The sequence below is a fragment of the Vollenhovia emeryi genome, unplaced genomic scaffold, assembly GCF_000949405.1.
Source record: "Vollenhovia emeryi isolate VEMERY1.0 unplaced genomic scaffold, V.emery_V1.0 DF939207.1, whole genome shotgun sequence".
Lineage (NCBI taxonomy): Eukaryota > Metazoa > Arthropoda > Insecta > Hymenoptera > Formicidae > Vollenhovia > Vollenhovia emeryi.
The window spans coordinates 545,106-561,395 of NW_011967159.1; the positions used below are offsets into that span (position 1 = coordinate 545,106).

Consider the following 16,290-nt stretch of genomic DNA (forward strand, 5'->3'; position numbering starts at 1 on the left):
GTCGCGGACGAAATTAATCGCCTAGACGAAAATTCAAACGTCCTGAAGTTAGAATGTGCATCGATAAGAAAAGAAACCAAGACTGGCTCTTCGCATTGTAATTTTTCAAGGCGAATGTAATTTACGTTCGAAGGTCGCGATACAACTCGCGAAAGTGAGTCTAATTTTACGTTCGTCGCACTATCTATAACTATTCTTAACGGTAAATATGTTTCTGCTGGTATTCAGTAACGCGATCTTGTCGTCAAAACGGTTATCAAGTCTGCCAACGATTTGTGCTGCTCTGATTGACGACGAAAATCCCTCTCAAATTTTCGCGCTCGTGCGAAATTGATCACGCAAACGAAACAGAAATGTCTGAAATTTTACATTATATGTCATTGGTCTTTTATTGAAATACCTCTTAGACGTGTTTTCATTGCATCTCTTGATTGCAAAATCGAAGAACAAAGTCTATCGCGCTGTTTGTATTGTTTGCTTGAGAAATTAATAACGTCATTTACAGTACGATTATTCTAATTGCCACTTGGAGATTAAATGAACAGTGCGCTACCTTAATTACGCACACCTTAATTGATACTGCCATTTTCAAGAGCCAATGATCCGCGACGGAGGAAATTGATCAAGTGTTTGACCAAACTGCTGTGATGGTAAACGATCTGTGAATCGACGCAATTAGTGCTCATTTATGAACATTCTATAAATTACCGGTCTACGTCAATTTTTTGACTAATACGCGTTGGATATACTTTGTCAATGATTCACAACTGAGAAAAAATTCACGCTCTTGTATAAAAATTCAATCTAACGCTTTGAGAGACGTTTTTCGATCGTCGATAGGATTGCCCGAGATTCTAGATTCCATTATTTGTTAACTTTTGTTATACCGCGCTCATATCAAAGAAACGTTTCGATAAAAAAAAAAAGAAGTTCTTTAGTGCAATCGCGCCACTCTGGAATGAATTCATTTGTGTTCGTCTTGTTTATCCGTTTCACGACGCGGCGATGGCATAGGCTATTCAGAAAGAGAGACGCGGAGATAAATCAACTTCTCCGGCAACCCTCGTCAGTAGCAACCAAAGTCAGTCACATCAAAGTAGTACACTCGACTAGTTTATTAACGTGTGGTCATCGCGCACGTTTCGTAGCTATGCAATTATTGCACTGATAAAAATGCACTATGCTTTCCAATTCTATTACAAACTCGACGCAGTCATGCAATATCCGATTAATCGCAGCTTCTCTTTCGAACTTTTGGATGTACGTTGCACGGTTTTACTCTGGTTTCGTTGAAATCGTGTAGTAAATCTAATGTATAAAATAAATATGTTATACTAAAGAGAGATTATACAATAAGGGAGAACGTTTTCCTAGCGAACCCTAGTAATTTCTCGTCTCATTTCTGGTATATAATATCAGAAATAAATTTTTAGAAATTTATACAACGGCAATGAATGAAACACATGGCTGGTATATTGCACAACGAGTCATTGTGAACAGTTGTCGCTCGTTTCTGCTCAGGTGCTTGCGCACTTTTCTCTCCTTCCTGCAAGATTCCCCCCTTGCGACAATCGATCCGGCATCAAAAATTCCCCCGACAAAAATAATAAGTGTCGTTCAGTATATACGCGCATATAAAATTACCGATGTCGTTTTCCGGCGGAAAAAAAAAGAATTGCAATGTAATCCGCTACTAAATTACCATATAGAAACCTGTGTATTTTTTAGAATTAAATAAATACAGTATATGTACACATATGTGTGTGTGTACCCGCGGTCTGACCAGTACATACGTATACTATCTATAGTTTTCACCTTTCCTCTTCTTTTTCTTTCCTTTTTTCTTTTTCTTCTTCTTCTTCTTTTTTTTTTGATAACAGCCAAATCGTTTTTGCGGGGAATATGGCATGACTAGAACGCACTTACTTCTTTCTCCCTTTGAATTATTTTAAGGCAAGCTCACACTTTTTCTCGCGCGCACTTCTCTCTTCTCAGCTTTTTTCCCCCCTTCTTCGCTTGTCCTTCCCTCCATCGATTTGCTTCCTTCTCTTTCTCTGGACACACTCGCAAGCACTCCCATATTTTCAGATACCTATACATGCATACACATACATACACATATTCATTTAATACGTCACGCGAACATGTTCGTTGTTAATCGTCTGAGAGGATGAACTTATGTGAATTCCCGGAACAATTAGAGTTTATTCTTCGCGAAATCGTTTCGTCCCGATACCGCTTCTGTGTCCTGCAATCAGAATCGTGGATCGCTTAAAGACACAACAGATTAAAGCATAGATTAAAACTTAATAATAAAGAATGAATAATAATTATTGAACGGAGGGTATAATGGATCAAGTATTGAACGAGGCAAGAAATTCCTGGACTTTTATCAGAAGGTTAATTAATTTCTTCCATAAATAAAGCGTTGGACTTAATCATTTAATTGCTCCCACTTTCTGTAATCTTTCACTGATGTTCTGGCGGTATTTAGACAGCTCTATCGTAAAAGATTAGGTATAAAAAATTAAGAAATGTAATTACTGATCCCTCTTTTCATAATGAAATTATAATCGAATCAGACTTATCTACGTTTACGATTACAGCTTGCCTCCCTCGTCTTATATAATATATAGACGTATCTTATAGCAATGCACACAATTACTAACTGCTACACAGTGTCTCTTGAAAAAGTCTTTTGAGTTCACTCAAGAACTTAAAGAAATAAAATTCAGGATAAACGAATAAGATCAGGATGTGATTTTTATCCTTGAAAAAATTATTCTTTTATCAAGCAATGGAATGCGTTTTACATGCGTCGAGTAAAATATTCAGACACGTACGTCTGAAAGTTGTCTCAAAGATATCTTTATGACGTCTTTTACACGTGCATTGCTACCTGGGATTTTCACACACACACACGATGAGTCTTCGACACTGATTAATTATTAATATTACAAATTAATTTAATTTAATTATTCAAATAATTGAATCCACGTGTTAAAAGAATTGAAGATCCGTCGCTATACACTCACCGGTTAATAGTTTCGTTGAGCACATGCCTTGGCGGACGCCAGAGCTAAGATATACGCAGAGGATAGGCCGACGTAATGGCGTCGCATTGGCCTTGATTTAGAAACCCTGGATCACGCCGTAGGCCTCAAGGGTGGACATGATGAGGTAGAGCAGCCAGAGGGAGAACAGGAACACGGACGTGATGAGTTTCGGTATAAAAGGTCCGCCCAATTCGCCGCCGATCGACTTCACTCGTCTCACCAGCAGCACCAGGATCACGAAGCAAGCCTCGCTGCAGAACAGGGTGACGGAGAAGGCCAGGCTGCGTTTCATGAAAGAAAGTCAACCGGATTGTAGTTGAAAGCGACGGAGCGAGTTGTAGTCGGGATCCTCGCGTAGAGACGCGAGCGAGCGACCAACTATGGAATTAAGCGTTCAACTCTCTTACGACGGCTACTCAAATCTCTGTCTTGTTTATCTATCCAAAAGTAGAGAATGCACCGTGACGCAGCACTCTCTAAGTCTGTAATGCACACTCAGAAACCGAGCCGAGAATTCCAATCGTTCCAACAAGTATCGTGCGCGGCACAAACACAGTACTGTGGCGTGTCCTTGCTGGAAAACACCCAGTATCATCCGATACGAGGCCGCGTGCAACATTCCATTCTGCGGTCGGCAATCCGTCGAAATCCTCGTGAAATGGGATACGGTGTCAGCGCCGTAGCGTGAAACATTGCACGCCATAAAATAGGGACTTTTAAACAGTTTTTAAATATTCCAAATAGTATCACTTTTCACGACGGGTGCGCACAAAATGTCAAAAGATAAGAAACGGCCAATCTCTCCACACCAATCGTATTACACGCATTCCGGGGCAATAATCGCTTCAATAGCACATGGAGTGTCTTTCGATGTAGACAAACGGCCAATCTCTCGGCTACTTTCTTCGAAATTTTCACTGATGGCAATTTCGTAGCGCGGAACAATGGCAGTCGCGTTAACTGTCGCCGTCGCGAGGGCGTCAGCCAAGTTGCTGTCGCCGTGTACTTCGACCAAATATCTTAGAAATAGTTTCACGAACGAGATCGTAAATGGGAAATGATGGTTGGTTATCGAGGTCACGCTTTACTTAATCTGACGTAACGTTATCTCGTTCCGTGTCATCGCGCCATATCCGATCCCGCTGGGACGATCTCGAACTAGCCGTGCGCCGAAAACGTGTTCGCGGATTATGACTTAACTAATTGAAAACCAATTTTGCTGATTACTTAAGTGATATAAACGCACGCGTCCCCATACATGCGTGTACACACGTGCGCGAGTACCTGTTCCTTTTTATTACAGAGGCGACAGAGAAATAAATGTTCAGTGATAGCTCCAGATCGTTCCCAGTGAGAAATGATTCGTCGATCGACGTCGAAACGACGTCGATTCGACATCATTTCGACGTCGATCGACGAATCATTTCTCACTGGGTTAGGTTCAAGCGTCAATTTCGTCCAAAAAATATATAAAATTAATTATATATATAAAAAAAACGAAGAGTAATTAAAACTATCACTTTAGCAATTGCTACCTGAGCAATTGCTGAAGTGATAGTTTTTATTTCTCTTCGTTTTTTCTTTATAAAGATGACTGTTCCTGGTTTTGTCCTTATGCGTACTTCAATCGTGTGGAAGAATTTTGCAATTTTATAAAGCCAATTTCAAATTTAGTTAGAACTACGAATTGAAAATTTCAAATACCGATATCGTTTTTATCAGACTTCTGAACTGAATGTTTTAAGTATGAAGATGTTCTGCTACGCGGTCCGCAACTTATCCTGTTATTTTGTGCATAAAAGCTAATAAAAAGATTTACCAGCGCAAAAACTATATTCGAATGTGTTGGTAAAACAGATGACTTTAGGATCCCCTTAACGCATATAATAAAGAACAGCTGTTTTATTATCTGTTGTATCGGAAAGTGCTTTCTGGTAAAGGGAAAACATGTTTTAAACGGCCTCTTTCGAAGATCATCGTGTGAATTCGAGTGCGGTGAATCTCTAGCACTTTTTATACCGGACGTTTGTAATCGTTTTTCTTACTTACTTGCCAGGTTCGACAAAGAACGTTTCGTTGTGGCAAGCATGGTAGATGGCGGCGATACTCCACGCGACGCCGATTCCCAGGAAGACGTTTACCGCGTTACTTCCAGTCACATTGCCCACACTCGCGTCGGCATACTTGTCCTGGCAAGCGGCCACTTTGCTCGCGAATGTATCTGAAATAATTCCGTGCATTCAAAGTCTTTGTTATATATTGACAAGTATGTGTCGCGCACAAAATTATTAGCGCACGGACGACGCGATTTATTAGAAGATTAAACATTATGACTGTCATTCTTTTTAGATATTTAAAACGTTTCGAACGTTTCTGTTACAGAAGTAGAGCAAAGTCCCTAATAGGGGGACCGAGTTAGGCTCCTAATATGAGATAGCGGAGTTTCCGCTAAATTAATATGCATTATCTGTTGGTTCCACCGTGAATTTATGGCCCTTGGAGTAAAATCTGTTTAGTAAAAAATCCATTGTTAGATCGTGTGAGCATTGCGAAAAAAGATTTGTGATTGAATTTGAACGTTGAAAACCTACTATCTCATATTAGAATCCTAATAGAGGACTTTCCTCTACATTTCCTTCTTCTTACGCCAACACTTTCTAAAGAAATTGAAAGTTTTTCACCGTCTCATACTTTTCTAGACATAAAATTACATAAATAAGTAAATTTTAGTGGCTGTTTTTAAATGTCGTATTTCTCACGTTAGCAAGCAGCAACTAAATGGGACTTTGAGAATACAATACGATTGACAGTGCGTAAGTTAACGTTATATAAATCTTTAATAACTAATAGGATACACAAATAAATAGGATACGTGGTATCGATTCGACTCTACTTTGAGCCGTCATCAGCGATGCCGGTGACAGGTGAATCAGAATACTTTTCGTATTGTTCATTCAATCCAATCTTAAAAATACATCTCCCCGCCGAACGGTCAAGGCTGGCGAGCCCAAGGTTTATTTAGCTGATACCGCTTTTTCTTTGCCCGCCAGTTTAATGCTTCATTCGCGGTGTTATGTAGAGATAAAACTGTATTTCACGCCAGCGCCGCATGCATGACCCGCACGCAAGTAGCAAAGTGGGTTTTTAGTACGCATTCTGTCGGGAATCAAAGATCGTCAACTGCACTTAAAGCCGTTGTGCTGCAGGACGCGATTTGCGGTAACGACCTGGCATATGCGGCTTGTACCAGTTTGCAGTTTATACCGGCGTAAGTTCGGTCGTCGAGTTGAACGCAAGAGGGTGAGTTGTACCGTCGTCGTTGTTGCCTAGCGAGGGTAAGAAAATCCCGTAGTGCAGAGCACATATGCGAAACGTGTGCATGTGTTCAATAATAGCGTGGTAAAACGTGCGCTCCAAATTCGCGCGCGGTGTAAATACGACGGTTTCCAAAATTGATACATATCAGAGGTACGCAGGAGTGGGTAGAAATTCTCCAAAGGGTCTTGCTGGAAAAATGTACACGCTCGGGGAAAATGTCTTCTTAACAATTTCGAGACAAGCGAGATTTTTACGAGGCACGTTGTTACAAAAGTTATCCACGGTGCAAGCGCGTGCACGGTAAGACTTATATAGGTTTGTTACTGCGTTCACGTCCTCTGTTCATTTTGCGTCGCTGCTAGTCTGTGTACTATTGTATGTACCGACAATACAATAATTAATTAGTCGAATTAGTAAGGACGACTGTTTAGATGTACGCTAAGCTTACGCTCAGCGTATGCCTTCGGTAATTACTACTGGCTGTCGCAGCAGTAGTAATGCTCAGTAATTCATTCCACCGTGAATGATACCTTGCCTAGCACTAGCGTGAAACGTAATTATCTTACCGAATAATTTAGTAACTAACGAGTAAAATAATTACGACTAATTGTTAATTACTAATTATAAACTTTATAAACTGTTAATAACGACCAATCGGTAATTAAAACAAGTAGAATTTGTAGTTGACTGTAGACACGCATTCGTGCAATATTTTCATTGAACTGAACAACGATTAATCAGTAGATTTTATATTCTTTCACAGCATTGTGAGAAAAAAAATCAAAGGCATATTCTCTAATATGAAAATAATAATAAATCTTTAAAAGTGTAAATGGAATTATATGTGTATATCTATAGAGGAAAGTCCTCTGTTATGTGATACGGTTCTAATACGAGGCAGCAGGTTTTCAACGTCCAAATTCAATCGCAAATTTTTTTTCGCACCGATTACACGGTTTAACGATCAATTTTCCACTAAACAGAGATTTCACTGCGAGGGCAATACATTCCCGGGTAGCCAGCCGGCCACACTTGTCGCCAGAAATGTCATTTTCGCGTGAAAATGACGACAAGTGACGTCAGCTGGCTACCTGGGTTCATGATGGTACCAGCGGATGATGCCTGTTAATTCAGCCGAAACTCCGCTATCTCACATTAGGAGCCCATCGCCCCAGATAGCCAAATCTGTCAGAACAGATTTCGTCAAATGCCCACTACAAATTTTGAAGGCAAAAAGACTGCAGATTGCATGCAGGAACTGATATATTCGACATGTTGCCAGCGTGTCAGCAGAGATACAACAAAATCTGCTCACATAACTGGACCTGTTCGTTTTCTGCCGACAATCTGTTGACGGCGTATGTTTTGCAGACTCTGTTGCCAAAACAAAAGCCAAATGTGGACACAGATGGCTATGGTTTTGGTGTGGGCTTCTGATAAATCTGCTGCCAATCTGCCAACACTTTGCTGACTGGGTCGTAATAGGGGGACTTTCCTCTATAATAAATAAAAGTAATGACAATTAATCAAATGTAAAACAATCCGACGTAAAATATAAGCTCTGTAGACACGCGGTTTGCCTCGCTACTTGCCACGCATGATTCAACGAGATACAGAACATGTCTCTTGACACCATGCGCTGTGCAATTCTGAGACATCCTGTATAAGTATTCTAAATAAATCCTCTCTTGCTTTTTTGTCGGTGATACGAAGAGGAAGATAGCCAAACCGATCTCGGTGAGCGGTACTTTGGGAGATCGGAGGTACCCTCCGGCATAAATATTGATGAGGTTCTAGGAGAAGAGAGTTTCTTGTAAAGTTTCTAAGAGGGAAGAAACACAGTAGAAGGAGAGTACAGTGGCCTTTAAGTAATCCAGCCAAGAAGCTGTGCGTCATGCAAATCTCATCGATATTCGGTCAATGTGACGACCGGGCCGGCATTTTTTTTTTTAAGACAGACATAACCCGGCGATGCGCACCTATTCTTTGCAATTTAAAAAGATATAATATGAAATACTATTTGTATTAAATTTTTAAGAAAAAAAAACTTATATTGACATTGTATATAAAGTGACGACTGTGACGTAAATTGGAGCGTCAGTGTTTATGGGAAATTTCACAATAATTGAGAATATGAAGAAACTAAGTTCTGTTAAAATAATATCTATAATTAAGATACATTTTTATTGAATTATTATATACGCTCAGTTGTTTTTGATAAAAGATAGGTCTCATATTCCGTGGACGTACAATAGGAATCACTGATGCCTTCCCATACGAATTTAGGCACGGGTAGAACACATATACATTTTCCGTGTACGTGTATATGCAAAATGTATAAATGCGTTGATATGTGCACAAATTCATGTGGGAAGGCATCGATAATTCCTCGCGTACAATAAAAATAAACGCGCGATTTATAATAAAAATTAAGTTATGCTACTCGCCATTACTGTTTTAGCTAAAAGTTAACTTTGAAAGAATGTAAATCTGTAACAGAGAAGTGTCAGAATATTTTTACTCTGTAAGTTAAATTAAGAATGAAAATTATCGTATAGAGAAGTGTTTCCGTCGTATCAAAAATAGAGTAACTGCATTCACTGATCATTAAGATTTTATGAACATATTTAGGATAATCAATTTCGAACCATTGTTTTAGATGTAAATTTTGGACGTAACCTATTGACCCAGAAACTCGAAATGACGTGGCTGTCGTTACGCTTTTAATAGCTTTTGATAACGCCCACTCAAGTGATTTATTAAATGCCCTCGTCGTGAATTTCGTATAAAAATAGCAGAAGACATAAAGGTCAGGTCGCAATTGTTTCCAAAGATGTTTTTGTATAACTAATTTCTCTCTGTCTGTGTCAGATTTTTCAGAAAATTACCAATAAAGCATAATTAACTCTTAAACAACTGGATTATCGAAAAGTGCATTTTTAAATAAAGTTATCTCTCTTTTTTTATTCAAAGAAAATATACAAAATATGAAACACTTTGAAATCTCAAGTGCTTAAAGTGTGACAGCATAAAACATTAACTAGAATGCAACAACGAGATACAATCTTGTAAATTACATTGTAATGTTGAAAGTGAAGAAATTTTGCAGAACGAAAGAAATGAAAAATTCCAACGCAGTAATATTGGCAGCCTGTAGAATAAAAACTAAAATAAGGTCCCGTGATATATCGTTTTTTCCCATGTACGTACGTCGAGTTTGATTCTCCTTATTTCAGAGGAAGGCGGAGAAGATCGGTATATTTTTTTACCTTCTGAATATACATATGTAATCTCTTGACGTAAATATATTACATGACAACGCGTCCCTGTGACGTAAGTCTTCTAAAGGCAAACGTTTTAACGGTGCTACTTTAACTTTATGACAAGATCGCGCTAAATTGCGCGACGTATTTACAATATTGCAATTTTTAGAATGGAATTTTTTTTCAAGTTGCCCAACCTTCTTGCGTCGTGTGGAAGAAGAAAGTATGTTTAGCTCAAGTTTATGGTGGCACATGTTAAACGTGCCACGCGAATAGGTGGAAAGAACATAGGCCGTCGGCGCAGCCATTATTCCCGGACACAAAGACCAAGTGCGATAAATTATCATCGCTCCCCTCGCTTAATCCCAAAAGCCTGCCGTAATATAGCAGGGCGTCATAAGTGGAATGCGATCAATGCGAAATGCGATCAATGCGAAGATAAACTATAATGTGGGAGACGCATCGTTCTTCTAATACTATGCTCTCTCGCCTAATATAACCGCTCCTTCCTGATACATTATCCCCGTTTTTGGATACTTACCGGGAATGCTGGTACCGAGGGCGACGAAAACAATCGCGGTGACAGAGTCCTTGATACCCAAAGTGCACCCGAAATACGAGGCAACGTCGCCGATTACCGCCGTAACAACGCCGATCCCTAGAATGCTGACGATAAAGCACAAATAACCACCAGCGATATCTGAAAATTCAAAAATGGTTCCCTTACGATTGGCAAAAGTACAACAAAGGGCTGGGTTGTCATGAAATAATACAAGTACTTTTTTTATGTAACATAGAGGAAATAAAGAGCTATCCCATTAAAAAGGGGCACGTAAGGGATGTGATCGTCGATGCTTTTCCACGATTGGTTCTCTCGCTCGGCTCACCGCATGCTGCGAGAGCTATCAACGCGGAGATTATGTATATTTTGACAATTCATCACTGTCAAATTAAGTCTTCTTACGTTGCATCTTCTTTGCCGTGAAGAAAATCTTAATGTGTAAAGAAGATCGCGTATAAATATAAATTGAAGTCAAATAGCGCGCGCAACGCTGTGTTCCAGTGTGAACACATGTCGTGACAAGCGGCTATGAAACATTAAATGAAATTAATATTAAAATTCATTTTGATAATGGATTGAAATCAGTGATATTTTTGGATATGATAGAAAAACATTGTGTAATTGTAGTAAAGAGCTTTAACGATATGCGGGATGAGCTAAATGCAAATTATAAAGTGACGCTCTTCGTTCGTGCAAACATGCACTACCACATTTGAGAGCTTAATTAGTCTAGTTAAAAGTCCGCAATTTTTCCTCATTTACGTTCACTCCCGGGAATAATTGCGCTGCCTCAGCTCAATTCCGCCTGGCTTTTACAAATCGCGAAGCGCGTGACGTTAAAAGCGCTATTCTACCGTAATTGACTATTTCCGATAAACAAAATCACTTATAGAAATTAGCTGAAAACTGTTATAAATGGACATTTCGATTGAAATTTAATACACTGAAGAGAAGAATGTTCTTCTTTTGAAAATATGTTTAGTTTCAACGTGAAAATCTTGAAATGAGATTATATTGCGTTAAAACAAGAGAAACTCACTTGTAATGAAGCAATTTTATATAATTTAATCAAGAAAAATATATGCTTGTTATTTAAGAATTATTTGCTTGAATGAAAAGGAAACAATATTGGATAGAAAATAACATATTTTTAAATCGAAGATTATAATGATTTAAATGATTTTCTTATCAAAATCATTATATGTATTCGTGAAGTAACAATTATAATATTTAAGTAAGACTGTAATATATTGTTAGAATGTAAGATTATTAAATGCTTCGGAGAAGATGAAAGATTATTGCGTATATAAAAAGCAACAAATGCAATAATTTAATTATATAAGAGTGATGTGACACTTTTTTTTCTGTGTCGTGTACGTACGTTTGTTAATGTATACAGTTCTAGTAAATTTTTAATAAAAAATTTAATGTAGTATGCAATTTGTGTATATTGTTGTCCTGTACATATTAGTTTGCTTATAAAATAATATTACATTAGATTATACAAATTATATAACAAGCTTCATAAAGTTATAGTTACAGTTATACAAAATTTATCTACAATATGTGCATGGCGTACATTAATTTTGTACATATTTTTGTGTGATTGTAGAAAAACTTTCAAATATATTATCGTAACTTATTAATTATAAGCTATCCTTCTAAGCATGTAGCTTTTACATAGCTATTCCCGACAACTTCCTCAACGATGTTTAACTTCTCGTTCATATTTCTTATACGCGTGCTTCGAAGTTACGTTCAGCTCGTGAAAGATCGTCTAAAAAGTGAAAATAAAAGTGCACAATTAATTTAATTCAATACAGATTAATTTCATAAAAATTACTACGGTAACTGCTTTCATATTTTATGTAAATATACGAGTATATATATTCTTCCTACCTGCGAATCGTATCACTTGCAAATTCTTTTTAATATTCTTCAAAGTTTAGTAATACCTCACTAATAATATGGAATCACAATCGCGATATATTTCATTTTAAATTACCATTTAAAATGAAAAAAAATTTTTTAACGACCCTGGCCGAGGTGATATTTTTTCGCAATAAATTTAGAATAGAATATTTAGACACTACCATCCTGTCACGGCTCCGAGTCCTTTAAATTCTTTGAAATTTGTGTTTAACACATACGAGCCTTACTAATTTATTATTTTTTTAATTCTTGTATCTTGTGTATCACAATTCTTGTGGTAACAAATGTAATTTAATGATGCAGCAATCGATATATTTTCGATAATCGCTTTCTTTCAGATATTTTCACTTGTATCACACGCATTTATATTCTCTTCTTTCTCCATTTTTTCTTGTTATGTTCCATGCCACACGTTACATTGAAACTGATGTTGGAGAGAGGATTATGTTTCGTGAACTATTGTATATTTTCTCAATCCCGTACATTATTCTGAAAAATCGAAGCGATCTCCTTTTGTAAATGTAGCTTCACCGTTATCACTGATACTCTTGAAAAGAAAGCATCTTCTCGCATTTGTGCGTGCACCGTCTATAGAATTGTAAGCGTTTCAAGATCACACAGATGATGAAAGTCCTTGAGGCGGCATATAATGGCACGGATATCTATTATCAGCTTCTAACATTCTCCAAACAATACCGACCAAGACATTGGCAATTGAAACGCGCGGAACATCTTCCGTGGAAATGCTATCAGAGACATAAAAAATTCCCTGAGAGCGGCGAGGCTCAGTGATTCGCACTGCAAGCACTCTCTCCTTCTGTGCGCGCGCGCATGTATGCGGGATATGCGACAACAAAAGAAAATTATTATTAGAAATCCGTATACGAAGATATACGTTTACGATGGAACGCGTGGGTGTTAATATAACTAAAGAGTCTGTAAACACGCGGTTAGTTTTACCGTTAACACGTGGCCGGTGTGTATTATTACAACACGCTCGCCATACTCTCCCTACTAAACTCAACTGATTTATTAAAGTGTTCCGTGGTCTTTTACAAGCAACTCGATCGCTCTTATTGACACAGGACATTGATACAAGAAGAAACATTCTACACTAAAGGAAGATTCTATATTTAGTAGTCTAGTTTAGTGTTTATTCTTATATAATTTTTATTTCTGTTGTAACTACTCCTGTTTGGATATACAGGGTGAGGAACAAGTGTGGAAACCCCTAAAGTTTTCAAAAACTATGCATTTTAGAAACGGATGTTTCAGACAAAAGTTGCTCCAATTAATTAATAGAAAAAGATGATGTAATAAGAAATGGAGGTTTCCGTTTAAAAAATTCAACCTTCGCGTGACCTTCAAGCAACTTTTCAAGATCAAATCAATGATAGTTTTTGAAAGATTTAGAGGTTTCCATACTTTTTCCTCACCCTGTATAAAGCGAAATATTGTCTTCAGTGTCGGGAAACAATTTTTTGAAAAAAGCGTTTACCAATTTACTTATTTCATCGAAGCAAACTTATCATTTGTTGGGAAGAATTTATCAACACTTAATTTTTGTTAAAGAAAAGTATGTTTAGTATCTCGCTACTCTGCACAGGCAGCTATTGTCGTAAATTCTGAACGAAATTTACTTTGGAAAAGAGTATAGAAGCACAGGTCACCGTAAATCACGCAGGAAATTTCGCGGAAATTTCATGAGAGAGCAGAGCACTGCCCCGTACGTGTAGCGTTCTCTATCTATCTGTTTATATATGTGCGCGTATTTGTCTGTGCGCATACATGCCTATAGGATTTTCGAATATCCTCAAAAAGCCGCGAGACTGAGATATTGTGCACATTTCCGCGCTTATATACGTAACTTGCAAATTAAGTTCTTGGGAATTCAACTATCATCTTCGGATTTTGGTGGCTTTTCCGGCAACATGTCTCACTGCGGAAAATTGCGTTTAGTAAAACGACGTGTTCATAAATTTTGCCTTGCTCATACCATTGCAACCGCATATTATGGTTGCATAATCTGCAGTTACATAACTCTAGATTATCGCTCATCCGAAAGTATTGCAAATGTAACCAGAATATTCTACGAATTATCGGCAATCGTGAAAAAGTGCGGACACTGCGATATTTTTTTACTAACATCGGAAAAGTTCTTTTTCTTAATTTTACTCTTCTTTTAAATTATTCGTTATTTCCTTTAAGATACTATTTTAATCGCGCATATTCTTATATTAGATGAATCATACTTCCTTCGAAAAGATGGAATAGTTACTTATTGTATTCTTAAGATTTGCTTTTGATGACATCAAAGAAATTCCTCGACCACTTCCGGTTGTGCGGAAATTAAGCTTTCTTCTTTATAAAAAATGAGGCGAGAGGAATAGAAGTAAATACAATTCTGCATCTTACGCTTCTGCACGGAAGCGTTGATCTATAAGGACGGCAGGAGAAAAAGAAGAGAAAGATAAACAAGGTGAAATTACGTTGCTCGATACAGTAGTTTCCAGAGCTTTTGCCAGTTCAGCAGGCCTTTGCGATTGTGCTTGCTGAAATAAAGCACGTCTTCTCCTCGCCCTTTATCCTCCTCTTACCGTCTTTCCTCGTTTCCTTCCACCTGGATGGAAGCAGAGCCAAGACTAAAGAGTGCAGAAGAACTCTTCCGTATCTCAAAAAATACAGGGAAAAGTTAAAATAAAATTAAAGAAATCTTATAAATAAACGGCACGAAGAAAATCCGTGAAAAAATCGAGAAATAAAATTGTACAGACATAAAAATTGATTTTCTTAAAACTTTTCACAAGTTATAAGGAGCTACATGAATTTCTCTTGTTTTTGTACTAAAAAATTATTAATATTTATGTAAAATATTATTACTGCCTACAATAAGGTGGATTATTGGAAAACCTGTGCTAATGTTCAAATTTCATAGCGATTTTTTTTTTAAATTCACGTGTTATATAAAACAATGTGTAATCTTTTCGCACAAGTAAACGTTAAAAAAAAATTAGCCTGCCGTGAGAACGTTCAGGTATGCCGGTTTGCAGATTGCGCCATCATAAATGCATTTCGATCAGAATTCACTTTATCTCTCATCGCGTTAAAGTTGATGGCAATTTCGTATCTATCAACGTTATTTTCACATAAGATTGAGAACACCATTCGCAATCACGGGCAAATTATTATTCTAAGGATGTGCTGACAACGTTTTTTCGAGTATTGACAAATGTTGAAATGGTTCAGCACTTTTACCAAATTTTACTCATAAGAATCATCGATAAAAATTTTCTTCTATAATCTTTAAATACACGTATAAAATAATATAATAAATTACCGAAAAAGAAATTTATTTATCGACTTAATGAATGTGTTTTGTTATGAATTTAATTTTCTATCAAAAATTGTCAGGAAAATATAAAACTTCTCGTTGATTTGATGATTTATTATAATATTTTATATACAGAATAACAAAAAATAAAAATATATAAAACATCGTTATATTTTTATTTTATAAAATTTCGACAGCGTAACATCCTCGTAAAGTATAAAATGTGAGATATTCTTATTTGAAACACTTTCATTGAAATTTCTAAAGTCAAAGAAAGGACAATAAAGAATTTTCTCAAATCAGAGTAACCAATGAAAAATTGGGGTGTGATTAAAGTGGTCCACTCTATGTGTACAGAAAGCGGTGATTAACGTGCAGAAGAAATTATTGCTCACCTGTGGGCGGAACGAAGGCAAAGAGTAGTTTCCAGAAGATGGTAAGCGAGTGCATAAGATAATCCATCGCGGATGGTGAGGAAGGTTGGCTTCCACCCTCTGCGTCCTCATCACCTCCACTGACGGTGACCGCTTCCGTGAATTGTTCTTTCCAAGAACTTGTGCCTAAGAACGATATTTCACACTTTGTACACCAGAAGGCAAGACAGAGAAACATAACTAAAAAAGAGAAGTGTTGCAATTTACGGTATTCTGCAATGGATAGATTCTTTTTTCAGTATCAATGAAAAAAAAATAATTTATAACAATTCCCGATTAATTCGCAATATAGTTAATACTATCGCAGAAATTATTTAGATTACAAAAGTTTCTGTCTATTATGTGTAAACAAATGAAAGATTTAGCTTGTTTTTTTTACAAAAAACCCAATATG

General features: G+C 37.2%; 1 protein-coding gene across 4 annotated transcripts in view; it reads right to left on the reverse strand.

Moving 5' to 3' along the window:
- Positions 1–1,698: 1,698 nt before the first annotated feature.
- Positions 1,699–16,290, reverse strand: part of LOC105561438 (sodium/calcium exchanger 1) — a 60,221-nt gene continuing 45,629 nt past the window's right edge. For 3 of the 4 annotated variants that reach the window (XM_012011421.1, XM_012011422.1, XM_012011420.1), the window contains 5 exons: positions 15,858–16,022; positions 10,179–10,337; positions 5,106–5,277; positions 3,036–3,337; positions 1,699–2,248 (listed from right to left, as the gene is read on the reverse strand). In XM_012011421.1, the coding sequence (XP_011866811.1) occupies positions 3,133–3,337; positions 5,106–5,277; positions 10,179–10,337; positions 15,858–16,022 (701 nt within the window). In that variant the 3' untranslated portion in view covers positions 1,699–2,248; positions 3,036–3,132. The remainder of the gene's footprint in view (positions 2,249–3,035; positions 3,338–5,105; positions 5,278–10,178; positions 10,338–15,857; positions 16,023–16,290) is intronic. The other variant, XM_012011423.1, reaches the window with a different exon arrangement.